Source organism: Manacus vitellinus, unplaced genomic scaffold (assembly GCF_001715985.3).
Source record: "Manacus vitellinus isolate BGI_N305 unplaced genomic scaffold, ASM171598v3 scaffold_18_pilon, whole genome shotgun sequence".
NCBI classification, from domain to species: Eukaryota; Metazoa; Chordata; class Aves; order Passeriformes; family Pipridae; genus Manacus; species Manacus vitellinus.
In genome coordinates this window covers 841,985-859,739 of record NW_021939324.1, presented here as the reverse complement: position 1 = coordinate 859,739, position 17,755 = coordinate 841,985, and the positions used below count along the sequence as shown (strand labels likewise).

The 17,755-nt window shown below is 35.6% G+C and overlaps 1 protein-coding gene across 1 annotated transcript in view; it reads right to left on the bottom strand.

The window, feature by feature from the left end:
* Nucleotides 1-17,755, bottom strand: part of WDR70 (WD repeat domain 70) — a 130,266-nt gene that overhangs the window by 81,417 nt on the left and 31,094 nt on the right. The window contains exons 5-8 of the mRNA XM_018070513.1: nucleotides 16,327-16,386; nucleotides 10,688-10,821; nucleotides 5,452-5,605; nucleotides 3,665-3,741 (exon numbers count right to left, since the gene is read on the bottom strand). Coding sequence (XP_017926002.1) covers nucleotides 3,665-3,741; nucleotides 5,452-5,605; nucleotides 10,688-10,821; nucleotides 16,327-16,386 — 425 coding nt within the window. The remainder of the gene's footprint in view (nucleotides 1-3,664; nucleotides 3,742-5,451; nucleotides 5,606-10,687; nucleotides 10,822-16,326; nucleotides 16,387-17,755) is intronic.

The following is a 17,755-nucleotide window of genomic DNA, read 5'->3' as shown; positions in this document are numbered from 1 at the left end:
GAGAGAAAAATAATTTTTAAAGTCGTTCCCATTTCCAAAATTTTCTTCCACTTTTAGGCAACGTGTTAATGTTGGCATTCCTGTTACAATCACCTTTAATGCAGTTCTGTAGATTTACTCAACATACTGCTGATAAACATAAAGATCCTTGCCTTAATAAGTGTATGTTCCAAATAAGCCTGAATAATGCGGTAAAGGAATTATAAGAAAACCAAAGATAATGTTGATCACACATTGTATCTGAACTTTATCTAGAATGGCAAGGAGTACATGCAATTAAAACGGACTGATCATTCAGGAATAGTTGTGGAGTATTTAAAGTCCTGGGCAATATATAGTCATAAGTAAAAAGATAGCTTGTGCAAGAAAAAGTTTAAATCAAGTCAATACTGATACTGACGAAAGTTTTGCATGAATGTTTAAAAGTGAACCATTGATATTAATTAATTAGTTTCAAATTAATTAAAACTGAAATTATCATACCTGTAATGCAAACTTTTAAGGAATTACTGCAGTACACAATTGCATTTCTATGGGTTTTTTTTAATATAATTTTGTTCTAATCACTTGAAATGTTGTAAAGTTGGAGCACTGACAATATGAGACTTTTGAGTTTTGAGAATATATGCATAAGCTTTAAGCTAGTCAAAAAAATACACTCAAACCACTACTTAGCTAAATCTCTAGGTTAGTGTTATTCATCCAAACAATCAATCAATAGACTACTTACTGAACTAACAAATTTCTTACTTCCTTCTGCAACTAAAACCTAATAAACTTCTATCAGTAAAAGCCCAAGAAAATTATTATTCATCTCTAATTCCAGAATAGTCAAGCTATTCGTTTAAAAATAAGAATTAAAACAAACAAACAAACAAACCCTGATTATAAGATGAAAAAAAGAAAATACAGTATTACATGTTTTAACAAATCGTCATCTGGAATATTTTCAAGGAAAATAAAGTGAAGGGAACTAGTGTGAGTTTGATGTGTTCACCAACAACCACATAAGTGGGTATGAACTTATACAAGTTAACAAGAGGAGTTTTCAGACTGATTCTGTAACTGCCAGGTTTAAGCTCTGGCTCATTTCAGTGTGCAAGCTGACCAGCTTCTGTTTCTTGCATATAGGAGTCTGAAGGAACTGTATTTTTCTTATGAAGTCTTTTCTGAGTTCAGCATTGTGTCCTTGAACAGTCTCATACAAAACACACTGAGACTCCCTGCTGGTAACCCATATATCTGCAGTCTGAAGTAACAAATGTACAAATAGCTTAACAACCACAAATTAGAACACATTATCACCAAAACCTGCTTCTAGGATTTTTCTAAATGTATAGCAAGTTTGAATGCCATGAAAAAATCACAAGAAACAGACCATCCCTCAAAATATTTCATTTACAACAGCAATTCTAGAGCCCTCATTTGAATTACTTTTTCGTTCAGGCTACTACTACAGCCTTAATCACCTGGAACCAAAAGAAACTGTCAAATACATATAAATACTATCCCTAAGTGAGTATTTGAGTTATAGCAGGTTAACATAAAAAGAAATATGTCTTTAAAATATTTTAAAAGAATTTACTTAAAACACATTTAAAATGCGCTACTTTCGTTTGACACCACACCACCACTTGCAAATTTTGCTTTCTAACTTCTTTATGCGTCATGAAAACTTGTGCTTTCAACATGCCATCCAGGAAATGCAATTTTCTTTCCTTAGTTTATTTTTTAACTCTATGCAGGTGACAACAATTCAACTAAAGAGACAGATAATACAAATGCTAGAGGGATCAGATAAAATACAGTCCACAACTTGCAAACAGGTCTAATATTCAGTTTATGAATGACTGTTTTCTCTAGAGGAGGTGTAAATGTTATCTAGAAGCACAGAATACACAGCTTATGGTTTAATAGTACATTAACATTCCTCATGTGCTCCCTGTGTCCTCCTTCAGCCTCAGACACTGACATTCAGTGTGCCTCGAGCAGCATGGTAGACATGCTTCAACCATTATTTTCAGCACCTTCCAAACTCACAGATGAGAAACTGCATCTCTTTCCTCAGAGGGTGGTCACACAGTGGAACAGGCTTCCTAGAGAGGTGGTTGATTGCCCTTAATGTAATTAATGCCCTTAATAACAGGCTTTAACTTCTGGACAGCCCTGACTTGGTCTGGCAGTTGGATAATGACTGTAGGTCCCTTCCCACTGGAACTATTCTTCTCATTTCTAGCTTACAGCTCCAGTCTTAAGAAGAATTACTGATTAAACTTTGAAGACCTTGTAGTTCTTTACAGATGGGATACTGTTCTTAACGTTTAAGACCTGTGTTGCAAATTGAGCAATCCAAATTGTTTCTTTTCACACAACATATCCAAATTCTGGAAAGACCTGTCACTAGCACGAAGCAAAATGCAACGGGTTTAAAACACTTTTCTTGTAATGTCAGCCATGTAGTGTCTCTGAAAATACAATTATGCAGTCATTTACAGCAGTGGTTATCTAGATTTCACTCACTTAACCAGACCATTTCAAGTGACAGCAATTCAAACATCAGGGATGTACTGAATCCATATATGTTATATTAGTTAGGAACTTGCTTAAATGGGACAAAATTAGACAATCTTTATAATATCTTAATTTGCTCTTCATGATCTACAAACTATTCAACCTAATAAAGAAACTATACTAATGTCTAACCATATTCAAAACATCAACAAACTGTTTAAAGTAGGGATTTTAGCGTTTAATAATAATATTTTCTACTATGGAAGTAATACCTTTGTGTCTACAAGCTGGAAAAAATATACAGTTGGCTTAAGTGTATTTTTACAACTTAACTTCTCCATAAAGCACAATATATTATTTACTTAGTTTTTGTTTCTGCTACAGTCTTATCAGAAACTAAAATTTCCTAATAATTTCCTACTATTTGGGGAAAAAAATCCCAAACGTGCTATTTAAAGTAATTGATAATTGAAATCGTCTGTTTAGAGTGCACTACACTACAGATACATTAGTGGAGAAATTCAATCCTTCCCCTCTTTGTCACTCTCAAGTAAAGGAGCTTGCATATTTGAAACATCAGTAAAAAATTATTAATGAACTTGCTACTAACAGCTGCAGTAACTTAATTAATACAGTTGCCACAGTGACATTTTGCTGTTTGATTCTAACCACAAAGATCAAGGCTGAAGCCTTAAAATAATTTCTAACAGTCTCTTTGACACTTTTCAAACAACATCTATTAAATATTCAATTACACTTAATGTGAAACTTGAATTCCACTTGAATTCCAATTTAAATACTCAATCTTTGTAGTGAATTCAGTTACACTGAATACAGTTACAGGAATTATTCTATTCCAAAGAAATACCGGGTATCTCCACAAATTTTTCTAAAAACAATTAACTAACAACTTCCATGAAATATCATTAAAGGTAATTTTAAATTACAGAACTAAAATAATACAGATAAAACACACTTATTATTTGGAGGCAAAAGAAATATATTTGCTTCCAGATCTCACCTAACATTGTTCTGAGCACTTGCTCAAGATTAAAAAGAATGATATTTAAAGCAAATTAGAGCACAGTAAAAAAGTACAAAAGCTAAACAAGACTCTCAAAAAGCATTGACAAAGACAGACCTCAACACTCACCCATCATTAGAACACGTCAGAAATTCTTCCTTTATTTTTGGATGCCAACAGCCTGAATTGAGCATTGCTGTGTGACCCTACAGAAATAAACATAAAGAGGGTTTTGTAAGCTGTCTTACAAGGTTTTATAAATTTTATTCCAAATCCTTCAAAGGGAATCACATGAAAGCTGAGGGACCTTCTCATTGACATCACAATGATTTAACAGATTTTATGTACTCTATCCAGCTGATCCATGCTTGTTTTCATTTCTGAATTAGAAAAACCCTGACATTCTTCTACTTGTATTTTTTCTTTCTGAAAATGGTATAGAATCATACTTCTTTTTTCCTTGAGAGAACTACAATGCAGAGAAAGGATGAAAAAACAGCTATCAATATAGTGTCACACAAATTTTTTCAAGCTACAGAAAAATAACAGGAATAACAATAACTACCAGGGTGACACCACATACATACTCCATGTAAATCTATAATAGCCAAAGATCTTTTGGGGGAAAATTTAGGAAACAGAATTCAAGAGTCAAGATAGATTTAACCTCAGGTGAACTTTTCATAAAATATTAAAGCTGCAAATTGACTAGTCAGTTCTGTTTCTTTAGGACTGAAAAAATGGAAGGTAAGGATTTTATGCAAAGTAAGCAATTGCCATTATGGTGACTATGAATATAACTACAGTACTGAAATATATATTGTCCAGTTGGCTTTACTTCTTTGAAGTACAGGCACATGCTCATTGACTATGTTCAAAGAGAAATTTGGAAACTACTCCTACAGTGCTGGAATTACTTCAGTTTGTTTTAAGCACGAATGTGGAGAGAAATACTGAAAAGTTAATGAGGCATTATAACAAATATTTTAGCATTTTGACTGTTGGACCACAACACACTGGAATTCTAGACATTTAGAAGAGAAAGAAAATGTGAATTGTTTTTAAGCAAACAAGAACTAAAGCAGATGTTATTATTTGATGGTTTTATATATGTATCACTAGCCAAAAGAAATAGTCATCTGACAAGAACAGCTTTAGGCAAAACACCATTTAGCCTAGTTATTTGGCAATATACTTTACAAGCAATAAATAAATCAACTTCATCATGAGTTCGAGCAGTAGATTTTATCATTCCTTTTTACACTTACGCTATTTAAGAAACTGACCTGAAATGGAACCCTGGTATCACAGTTTGTGGAAATACAAGAGCAAAGTGGTCAAAACACAATCAACTGTGGTTAAAGTACTTCAAAACTATGAATGAACCCTTCTCCATTTGCATTTTTAATTAGCACTGAAACTACACACATTGTTGCTTATTAGTCTTACACTCAGGGCATGCAAGTAACAAAACAACCACCTCCAACCCCTGCCTTGAAAGAGGTCTAGACTCAGCAAAAGAGAGTGGAGGGTACAAGAAAGTAAGAGTCTGAATCAGATCAACAGCTGGTTTTTTTCTTTGTTTTTTGGCTTTGTTGTGTCTTTTTGATGTTGGTTAGACAAGGCTATGGAGGAAGTGAACAATTTTCACAGGATACACTTTTAAATAGATTATTTGTGGTAGCATCACAGAAACATTAGTTGGAAGGCACCTCTACAGTTCATCTGTGTCAACCTCCTGCTCAAAGGCAGATTACAGCCACCACCAGATCAGGTCAGCTATGGCTTTGTCCAGCTGGGTCTTACAAACCTCCATGGCTGAAGGTCCCACAGCTTCCAGCATGTACCAATATATGAGACTATCACATCCCAGAGACAGGGTAGGCTTCTGGCATTCAATTAATTTTTTACTTTACCTTTGTGTTTGTCATATCCACAATGTACTGGTCTCCTTTTATGCATTCCATTACTGGGAAGCCATCTCTGTCAAGCACTTTTGCCTGAGAGTTACCAGAGACAACGAGAATGACATCTCCTGTGCTGCTATATTGCAAAGATTTGATTTGGTGACTAAAAAGAAAAAAAAAAGAAACAAAACATTTCAATTAACATTCCTGTAAACACTAAAACAAAACCGCCAACAGTGAGAAAATATATTGCAGAAATAGACCCATGTACACTCCTATACCAAAAAGGTGGGGGCAAAAAATCTTATATTAATGGATTAAAGCTTTTTATTCCTCTGTCTGTGCACATGGGTCATGTTTCTTTCAACCACACAGCTCATCAAACACTAGAATATAATTTCTGGCAAATATATTTAACTTTAAGCTATTATAACTCCAATCGAAAAATAGCATGTGTCAGATTTAACTATTCAGGGCTGAAAATTCTTTTTCATCTTCTCAAAAGTAAAACATGGAATCACAGTCATTTATAAACTACTATGAAGGGATGTTGTAGTCATACATTACACTCCATTGGACATTGTACACCAGGAAATTAGTCATAGCCCAACATTTTTGAAACTTTTTCTATGTTCAGGGGTTCAGTTTCATCAAACTCTGAGATAAATATACCATCATCACATGAAACATGACAGTAGGTAACAATCTGCCTAGTCTACGATGTCTTAGGTGACAGTGTACTCATGTTCATCTTCCACTGATTGAGAAAACATGGGACAGAATTCATAGAATAATAATTACATGACAAAATTAAACTGAAAGTGGAAAGTTGACTGATGAACGAGAAGCCCACTTCCAGCTTCATCATCTTCTCTCAGCATTCTACTGTATGAACAAAGTTCACAGCTCTTGCTGTATCTGAAGCAGATATCCCTTTGATCCCCTATACTCCATTACAAGGATAGAAAAGAATGCAAAGCAGTCTATTCACTTCGCACCTGCCAGAATTTATATCCTGGCACATTAACAGAACGTGCACCATAACATTACTTTATATTAATGCTTCAGCTCTGCAGCTAGAATAATCCCAAGTGCAAGACTGGAATGCATTTGCCATCTAGATTTGGATTCCCATGGTATCCAAAGTGTCCTCAAAGAAATATCTCCCTTTTGGTTAAGAACATTACCAGATGCATTCAAATCCCAGTAACTTTCAAGAAACTGTTTTTTAACACTATTTCCCACCAGTAAAGTTAACACTCAGATGATCAACAAAACCAACTATGCAACTTGTAAGTTTATAATTTAATATTTCAGATCTTATACAATAATTATTTCATGACTGACTCAGCAGTAGCTATCATCTGTTAAATCTTTCCTCAAACCATGAGTTACTCCACAAAACACTTAAAACACTGTAACACTTATTTTAAAAGTTCTGCACTGATCATAGCAATGTAAACTAAGCCTAAGTTTCTTTTTCAAAAAATGTTTGGCAAAACTGATTACATTATAATTCAAAAGCCAAAAATTGCTTCAAGCACCCTATTATGTAATACCAACTGACAGCCAAATTGGATGGAGTATTGTAAACTCTGATTTTTAATAGAAAAGAGCCACTCAAATCTGGGAATTTCCAAAATAGATTACAGGCAATGTCTGAAAAAGCACTCTGATCCTCAAGAGCAAAAATGAGTACTTTCTCAGAAGAGGGGAAAGATAGCCAGCTACATTAAGCTCAGAGAAAGCACTGAAAGAAACTGAAAAGAAACCCACACAGGAGAAACAACACCTAAAGTCTAGAATATTCTCTGCAGATGGCTGATAAACCTAGATTAAGGATTCCATCAGATTCAGCTTTTGCAGAACAAACTTATCTTAGGAATTAAAAATTTTCCTCAGTTCTACTTCTGAGCACTCTTGCCTAATCACAAACATTCATGAGCCCCACCTGAGTACTGCATGCAGAATTAAGTACTTATCAGGTACTATCAATACTTATATTTCTCATACTGTAATGACAAAATTGGCTGAAAGCACAAAGCACCTGTCCAAAGCACAGGTTCATGTTCTGCACTTACCACTGTTGAAATCTAAGAAAAAGTAAGAACTAAAAATAAACATTCAAAAAGTAGACTGAAAGATTATTTTCACTTGATGCACGTCTCATGTAAGAAGGGAATCTGATGGCTAAATATGACCAAACAGCTCAGAAGTAATATCTGATTTCTGAAAGAATCCACAATATGTAAAGACCCCTAGACTCTTCTGAAAAAACTGTTTTCAGACACTGAAATACTGAAAACAAAACTACAGACATTAATACCATTAACATGGCACTCTTCATAATTTGAACAATATTGTCTCATTGCCTCTTAGTAGCTCTGTAGCAGCAAGTCTGAATAAACTTTGCCTTCATCTTAGATTTAAGGTTTCTTCCAACAAGGAAAAGCAACTGATTTTACAGCACCCAGCACAATGGAACACAACAAGTAATTTACCAAATCAGTCATGTGAAAAAATTAGTTTGAGAGACAAGATTTCCATAACTTTTACCTAAAGGAAAAAAAGCAACCATCTTTGTGACTGTGCAATACAACTTTTAAAATTATGTCCAAAACTTGCATCTATAAGCAGAGTATTTGCAAAGTCTCAGCAGTTACCATTTTTCAGATGTTTACTGGAGCATGACCAAGAGTGAGGCTCTGCAGAGGCAGTTCTCTAAGAAAATATTTTTCATTCCTATTAATGTTATAGCAAAAGTCTTTGGAAACTTATAAAAACAGTTCTTTTTAATAGCATTAATCCCCGTCATTTTGATTTTAAAGCTGCCAAATGTGCACAGCACTTTCTGTAAGGATCTGCAGAACAGAGTTACATGCACGGATAGAATCAGGACACACAAATACTTTCTCTACACATGTAACAGCTTTGTCTTACACTTGTTTTTGCCTTTAACATGGAAGAGTGGTTGGAGGTATTAGTTTTTTGTCAGGTTCTTTTTTTTTTAACTTAACATCCCAAATCCAAAGAGAAATTAACAGAGTAACCCAATATTATCTACAAAATGGAGCCTTGACAATATAGAACAGATCTCAGGCTCTTTCGTTGTTAAAATGAAATGAAATTTATGGCTTCAGATCTGGATTTCTGTTAATATATAAAGTTTCTATAGCAGAACTCCTCAGGATTCTTTCAAATTCAAGTTTGTGAATGCTAATACTCCTTGCAATAAACTTTGTGGTGAAATAAAGTAATATAAGAATATATATATATACCTGGATGCAAGTTATATAATATTCCACATAGTGTTTACCAGCATGCCTCAATGTCAGTATCAAAGAACTTCTTCCTGAATTTGAATCTTTTCATCAGACAGAGATATAGTTCCAGTTTTATGTTTACAAAAAGATAAAGAAGTGGTATTTAAAAAATAGATTTTTTTTTTAAACCCAAAATTAGTACATGAGACTTGCAACATACCAGTCAATTCTATTTTTAATATTATTTCCCATCTATCTATTTCCCATCCTATCTACAGTACATCTATGTTTTATGTACTGTATTTATACATCCACATACTCAAACTACAAGAATTTCACAAACACATATAAAAATACTTGTGAATTCTTGTGATATACTAAATGAACAGTAGCAGGGATAACAAACATTTTAAGCTCATGCTTTACTATATTTTGCCAAAAGGACGTTGCTGATTTATTTACAAGCTATACTTAGGATGGGACACTAATGTACAGTATGCTTGTGGTTTTTATACTATATTTATGTCATACCATTGTTACCAAGTACAACTAAATTGGAATGAACTTTTCTGCTCAATTTGAAAATGCTTCATTAAAATCATCTCCTACTGCGGAAGTAAAGACTGTCACCTCTTCCTTGCTGCCCAGTTATGGCAGAGGGAAAGAAAATACCATTTATATCCTGCTAACTAATCACGTAAAAGAAACTCATGGCAGAAAAGTCTGAATGTGACTTCACATATAGAGACTTTTATTTTACTTATTTATTTATTCATTCATTTATTTATTTATTTCAAAGTGGTATGTTTACTTAATTATGTTTTCAAAGTAAATGTGCCATTTGTTGGTTTATTACAAAAAGTCAGGCCTGTCAAAGAGATTATAATTGCATAATGCATCAAAGCACACTTTTTCCTGATCTTGCACACTTCAGAACCACAGCAGAATTCCTTTCTATTTTGCTCCTCTTCAGGCTAACTTTTTCTCATCTTTCATTATCTAGACTCTTGGCATATGTATAGTCAGTTATACATGTTCTATCTGTCCAAACTGACCAAAATTCAGTTGTAGCTTTTAAAGACAATAATGATTAAAAATAGACACTCAAAGTACTACTTACTCTGTATATAAAAAATTTCAAACCCTTTTTTAAGCATAGCAAAGTATTTTAGAAAGTGTTAGATTACTTAGACATTAGAAAGTACCTTGCTAAAAAAACATGGTTTATTTTATGAATGTATTTATCTGAAACTTCACTGAGCAATACTGTTGAAAGAATTCTGCATTCCAGTTCTCTAGAATAAGTAAATGAACTCTTTTCACTTACTTCTTAAATTATAAGTGAACAGTACGGAGAATATGGAAATTACTCTCTTTCTGCATTTTCTTTTTAGTGTGCATATACAGAAATACAGAAGTAAATGTAAATAAATATATAGCTTTTTTTCTTTAAAAAAAGACAGTATTTCACATTAGGTAGCTATTCAATGATCGATGCAATGCAAAGGACCAGTGCATCCTGAAATAGAGGGCTTTGTGACAATTAGATAAAACATCCTCCCCCTCAGAAATCCTGGCAGCAACTAGAGAGGCTCTCCACAAAGGGGTCAATTGCTTTAACTTTCTTCTCTTTTTAATTAATTTTATATAAGCAGACTACTATAGAAAGTGTATTCTATTAATTTCAGTTACAACTATGAAAGTAAATTTATCTCTTTGTGAGGGCAATTTTCTGATGTGCTGTTAACAAATTCATCTGCAAATTCACCTGTAGCTTTCTAAAATGGGAAAATATGCAAGTCATCGAATAAAGCATGAAAAGACACAGACAAGTTCTTAGGTTCACATTCCATTTACTACAAAAAATACAATGGTACGTACAAGAGCCTTATAAGCAAGCTATCTTACAAGGCTTTTGTGCATTCTACTAGGAGCTTAACATAGGTACATTCTTAAGTGTAAAAGACAGTCTTCATGCTTACCATTCGCAAGGCTGGAGTGACCGAAAAGCTTGGAGAGAGGCATCCATTCCAGCAAAATCCCAAAATTTTACATCATAGTCATATCCACCAGTTATCAAACGAGCACCTGAAGGATCCAACCCCAAAGCAGAAACCTGTACAGAAAAAGAAAATATAATCACTCAAGTTCTTTATTTTTTCTATGATTTTTTTTTTTACAATTCTTCAGGTGTCACAAAAAAAAAAACCAACAAAAACCCTCAGGTACAAAGATTACAGTAATTTGCACATAAGGATGCTTACCTATATGTATGTATCTTCTTTACACATATATATGAAAAGTACCGACAGTCATTACGATTTAATGCAGACACGCTCAAGTACCACCAGAAAAATCTTGTCTCAAAGATATATCAGTCTACTACTGTACTGGTTTTTTTTCCAAGTTTTAGTATATACACTGTGTTATGGAGACTTTTAAAACTTAACATAAACTGTTGAACAGTTCCCACAGAAGACATTTTAAAACAAGGAATTTACCATGAGATATTCCCTTTTTCGTGCCCAGTTGAAAAAGTAACCTAGAGAAAACAATTGTCCCAATAAAAACAGCATGTAAGAATGGAATATATTCTCAAAGATGGACAATTTGCTTTGCTAAAATTTAGATTTCCTTAAATGAAATAGTATGGGCTTGTTTTGAGTCTTCTTTTTCCAGTTTCATGTAGAAAGGGTTCACTTAGTTATTCCTTATTTTATAAAAGACTCATTGCTAGTCATCTTCCCCTGACAAGGTCCATGCTGGTCCCTTTTTAAACATCACCTCCTAAGGGCACAGGAGCAGCAATTCCCAAATGTCGGAAGTCAAGCAGGCAAGGCAGAAGGCCAGCTTGGCTGAACAGGAATCTTCTCTTGGATATAAGTCAAAAGAGGCAGGTGTATGCCCAGTGGAAGCAAGGTCAAGTGACATGGGAAGAATACAGAGATGCTGCTTGTTACTGTAGAGAGAAAAGTTGTGCAGCAGAAGCTCAATTGGAATTGAAGCTGCCAGAAATGTGGGGGACAATAAAAAGAGTTTTTTCAAATACATTAATGGCAAAAGGCAGTGAAGTGCCCTAAGTTGGAGGACCATGACTGCGAGAATGATCAACTCCCAGCTGACCTTGAAATTGTGCAGGATCTGCTGCTTCAGCTGCAATCCTAAAAATCTATGGGGTCTGATGGGATTCTCTCCAGAATCCTTACAGAGCTGTCCTGATGTCATCACAAAACCCCTCACAATGATTTTTGAACAGTCTTGGGAATTCGGAGAGGTTCCAGCTGACTGGAAGCTGGTGAACATTGTCCTGATTTTCAAGAAGGACCCCAGAAATACAGGGTAAAATCATGGAAAATATTATTCTGGGAGGTATTGAAAAACACCTGAAGGATCATACAGTCATCAGTCACAGCCAGCACAGCCTCATGAGAAGAAGGTCCTGCTTTTCAAATCTGATTTCCCTTTAAAACAAGGTAACCGACCTAGCTGATCAAGGGAAGCCAGTTGATGTAATGTTTTTGGATTTCAGTAAAGCTTTTGATACTGTTTCTCACAGGATCCTTCTGGACAAACTGTCCAGCCCACAACTGGATAAACACATCATGTGGTGGGTGAGCAATTGCCTCACAGGTCAAGCACAGAGGGTAATAGTGAATGGAGTAACACCAGACTGGTGACCTGTCACTAGAAGGGTTTCGCAGGGTTCCATCTTTGGCCCAGTTCTCCTCAGTATCTTCATTAATGACTTGTATTCAGGACTCGAATACTAAGTATGTTTGTAGATGATACAAAATTGGGAGGAGCTGCTGACTCTCTCCAGGGCAAAAAGGAATTGCAGAGACACCTCAACAAATGGCAATGGGCAGTCACCAACTGTATGACCTTTAATAAAAGCAAGTGCTGGATTCTGCTGCGACAGGGCAACCCTGGTTGTGAGTATAGACTGGGGAATGAGAGGCTGGAGAGCAGCACTGTGGAAAGAGACCTGAGAGTGGGGTCGTGTCAATGGCAAGTTGAATGTGAGTCAGCAGTGCCTTGGCAGCCAGAAGGGTCAACCATGTCCTGGGAGGCATCGGGCCCATCATCACCAGCTGGTCAAGGGAGGGGATTGTCCCACTCATCTCTGCACTGGAGCAGCCTCACCTCGAGTTCTCTGTGCAGTTTGGGGTACCACAACATAAAAAATACACTATGCTATTAGGGAGTGTCCAAAGAGGGCAAGAAGGATGGTGAAGGGTCTGGAGAGAAAGTTGTATGAGGAGGGGCTGAGGTCACCTGTTCAGCCCGGGTAGAGGAGGCTCAGGGGAGACTCCTCAGCTTCCTCATGAGGGAAAGTGAAGGGGCAGACACCGATCTCTTCTCTGTGGTGACCAGTGACAGGACCTGAGGGAATGGCCTGAAGTTGCGTCAGGGGAGATTTACGTTGGATATTAGTAAAACGTTCTTCACCCAGAGGGTGGTTGGGCACTGGAACAGGCTTCTCAGTGGTCACAGCGCCAAGCCTGACAGAGTCCAAGAAATGTTTGGGCGATACTCTCAGGCACATGGTGTGATTCTTGGAGAGTCTTGGATAGTCCTGTGCAGGGCCAGGAGTTGGACTCGATCTTTGTGGGTCCCTTCCAACTCAGAATATTCTGTGATTCTGTAACACAGGTACCTCACAGTATTTCAAACATACAATGCTCTCGTACAGCCAACAGTTTGAAAATAATACTTTCAAGGAAACCAAGACGTGGCAGAAATGATGCTCCCATGCACGAGACATTTGACTCCTCCTTAACCTAAATGTCCTGCATTCTAATTTAGAGGTGTTCACTTGCAGAAATCTTATCTTTTACATAAAGTCTAAAACTTCATTATTCTAAAGAATGCAAAAGATGATCAAATGCCCTAATGCAGTGTCCCCAGAAATACATACAAGAGTGAATAGGTTCAACATTTTTCTTTTTATTTACGTAAATGAAATGTTCAAATGTGATGCTTTGTGCTATCCCTAAGAACACATTAAACTCCACATAGTGACTGTGTCACCATCACATAATTGATTTTCAAATGAAATGGATGTAACCTCTTATGTGTTTCTGAAAAAAAATATTCGCCCTTCTTACAACTTCAATGGAAACTTTGAACCCTAGTCATTTCATTCATGATTTCTGACATGCAGGAAAACTGGGCATCTCCAGATTAATCACAACACTCAAGTGTTCCATTCTACAATAACTACTACATGAGGGAGCAGCTGTGATATGAGATGTTACAGAAAGCAACATGCTCAGAATACTTCTGATTATATATTCTTTCTCATACCCACCTATATATAAAATGTGCCAGGAGAAAAAAAATATACATATATCTCTTAAGTTTCACTGGGAATAGTAACTCCTATTATTCTGTACAAGCAAGACAACCGGGAAATTAATCAGGTTTCTGGAAAGGCTCTCCAGCTTGGGAAATCTTTTCTGAGACTTCTCAGCTGCACAGGAATAGAGTCATCATCAAATCCACATTCACTAGATTGAAGAGGTACAGATGGTATACATAAGTTTAGCTGAAATACAGTACACTGTATGAACATAATGAGACAACTGTATTTAAAAACGTTAAGGTGAAACACTGAAATCAAGATACAAAGTTGCTCCCATCCTTATGAGTGTCTAGGCTCACAAGTAATTAGTTTCACTATTCTAAAACAAACAAAAAACCCCAAAAAGATAGCCCTTCCACAGAAGAGTGCTTTTTTTCAAGGATATGTTTCATCTACTGCATCCAGTCTAATCCAACTGTTCTATATATACCCCCACATGGCAATTCATCTCTGTTGTAGGTGATGACAGCTCCATTCTCCTGCAGTCAAAATACCTCAGAAATCTTCCAAAAAAGAAACTTCCACTTTACAAAGCTTTTCAGTTAGAAAGAACATGAGCTTATTCTTTAAGAAGCTATGAAAAGATTTAGTGTTTTAATATAGCAAAATATAATTCAAAACATTTTACCTAATGAAGTTTGTTAGGAAATGTATTCAAGAAACATACTGCAGAAGCAGTTACTGTCACGTGTAAAATGGGAAACTGGTTTGCACTAGTACACTACTCTGCAGACCATAGTATTCATAGAAATTAGTATGCAATGAAGTTGCATGCACTGTATGTAGAAAAATCCACTCTGTTTAGTGCAATACAACACATCTTTTACAGGTCTCAAAAGTGAACACTTTTCTATTTTAATTTATAACACACTTGTTACTTCTTTCCTCTTTTCCCTCTACTTCTGTATACCTAGCTCTATGATAAAGCAAATGGGTCTTATCACCTCTCCACACTTCAAGACAGACCACAAAGTTTGATGCCAGATTACTGAATAGACTCTTCTAAAAAAATTATAATTCTGAAAGCTTATTAAAAAAAATCATCTTTCCTATTAAATTTAAACTCCTAGAAAATTCCTTTTAAATGTCTGATAAATATTAAGAAATCAATTGTTAAAAATCCAAAATATAAACTAATAAATGTTTGTTTTATTTTTATTTATGTTACTTCAATAATTTTATTATTTTAAACATTTATTAATATTTTTGAATGGAAAACTAGTGAGTCTGTGATCATATTAATTATATAAAATCGAATAAAGGAAACATACACATATACATTTCTTAAGACTGTTTAAAACATCACAAAAAAGCATTTGTTTTCCTTTCCTTTCTCTTTCTTCTCCTCCCTAAAAAAAAATTCTCATGAACAACATGAGTAAGATTTCTACTAACTAGCTGACAATGCTTTCACATGAATGTAATAACAATAAAAGAGATTCTAGTATTATTTTCTCATTAAAACTTTCATCATGGACCAAACCGAAGAGAGTAGCAGCAGTATCTTTTTTAATAACGAATGAAGAATACAGTGAAAGGACTGAGGAACAGATTGGAATTTTTTCATGGCCAATGAAAAAGTTCCATTCTATAAAAATAGGTGTTCTATCAATCAGCACATAAAAGTAGTTGAATTTGTGTTAGAAGATGAGATTACTCAGAGATAAAACATATAGAGCAAAGAAATTATAGTTCCTAGTTGGAACCTATAGTGGTTCTTTAAAAGACAACGAAGGAGAAATATTGGCCGTAGTATTGGAGAAATAGTGCAGATAATATTGGAGAAAAGATGCAGTCAAAGACAAGGAAAAACAAGGTTTCAAGAAACTGAGAATGGTGTATAAAAGGCACTGAAAGATTCAAGAAGAATGAAGTACTCAGCTGCAAAGTCTTAGAAACTTTGACAATAACATTCTCTTTTAAATCCATGACCAAAGGAAGGTCCAGATTAGACCCAGGTCAACATTAGGAAGGTCTAGCCTAGAAGAGAAACTCTAACAATTACAGAAAGCATAATGATGAATATGAGACTACAGTTGAGTCAAATGGAGCTATATTTGGGTTATTATAAGAAACTGAAGAGGCGGTCCTAAAACACACTCTTCAACTGCACTAAGAAAAGACATAGATTAAAATAACAAATTAAGGAAAAAATTTGGTTTTTGAACTTCATCTGATAATTAGTATTTGTTAACTTATTTCATAGACTGATAGTTCTAGAAAAGCATGGAGTGTTGAAAATGTGTTATCACTTACTGTCTTTGTTCCATGTTGGAGTGTAATTTCATGTGAATCTGGAATTTTCTTGACAGGGTTCTGGAAAAGAAGAAAATTCACCTCTGTGAAAATAGTGCTATCACCAAAAAAACCCACTAATGTAATAAACATGCAAAAGTAAGAAAGCTTTCCCTCACATCAGCCATAACACGAGGAGGAAAAAGTCATAAACAAGACACTGATTTCATATTTTTATTTTCATGGATATACCCCTAAAAATACGAGGAATAATATTTTAAAAAATTACACCATTCTAAGACAAAAGCAGGATTATTTTTTTTCCTCTTTAGAAAACATTAATTCACACAAAAAGAAATGCCCTGAAAGTAGTCAACTACTTTTGAGCAAGTTTCTACAGAGGTCATGTGAAACATTACTCTCAAAATGCTTATTTATCTGGTACCACTCAAGTTTCCTAAAACAGACACAATCTATCCTCTTGATATCTTTGTTATAATTTTCTGTTGCTAAGGTCTGATTTTCAAATAATTTTAAAGCACACTTTATATTATAGATTATATCTCTTCCCTTACCTATCTCTGCAAATCTCCTTGCTATTTTAATGCTTCACAGGAAGACTCTCTATGGCATCAGGTTGATTTCCTTTATGCTTGTTTTATCTTCCTTATCAGTTCTATCAGTTTTATTTCTCTGATAAAACTGAAAGTTTCGCTCTCTTTGGTTTAGCCACACCTACCCTTCTTCTAAACTTTACTTCTTCCCACTAACAGCTCTGATTCCCAAAACCACTGTATAATTTCTTTCTCTTTTCACACATACATATAGAGATATGAGTCACACCCTCTGTTTTCACATGTGCACACAACCCCAATAGTCACAGGTGTTTGAAGGGTACCTAGGATATTGGCATGGAAATCATACATGCACCTAAAAGGTACGTACTGTATCTGTCTGGAGGGAGTTAACTTTCTGCACAGCAGCCCCTCACAGTGCTGTGCTGTGTGTTGGGAGCCAGAAAGGTGCTGGTAACACACCAGTGTGTTGGGCACTGCTGGGCAGGCTCTCACAGCATCAAGGCCGTGCCTGCAACATCCCCACTCAAGGGCCAGTACACTGGGGGTGGGCAAGATCTGGAGAGGGGACACAGCCAGGGCAGCTGAGCCAAGCTAACCAAAGAGACATTCCACACCAGAGTGTCTGCTCAGCAGTGAAAGCTCAGGGGTGTGGTCGGGTGTGTGCACGCACTCATTATTACGTTTGTCTTCCAGAGCAATCACTTTGCACACTGAAAGCCCGCTGGGAAGGGGCAGTCGCCTGCTGACGGGAAGCAGAAAATAAAGTTTTTGTTTTCCTGTGTTTCCACATGCAGCCTTTGCTTTTACTTCATTAAACTGCCTTTATCTTGATCCATGAGATTTTTTCCATCTTACTCTCTTTTCCCAGCCCA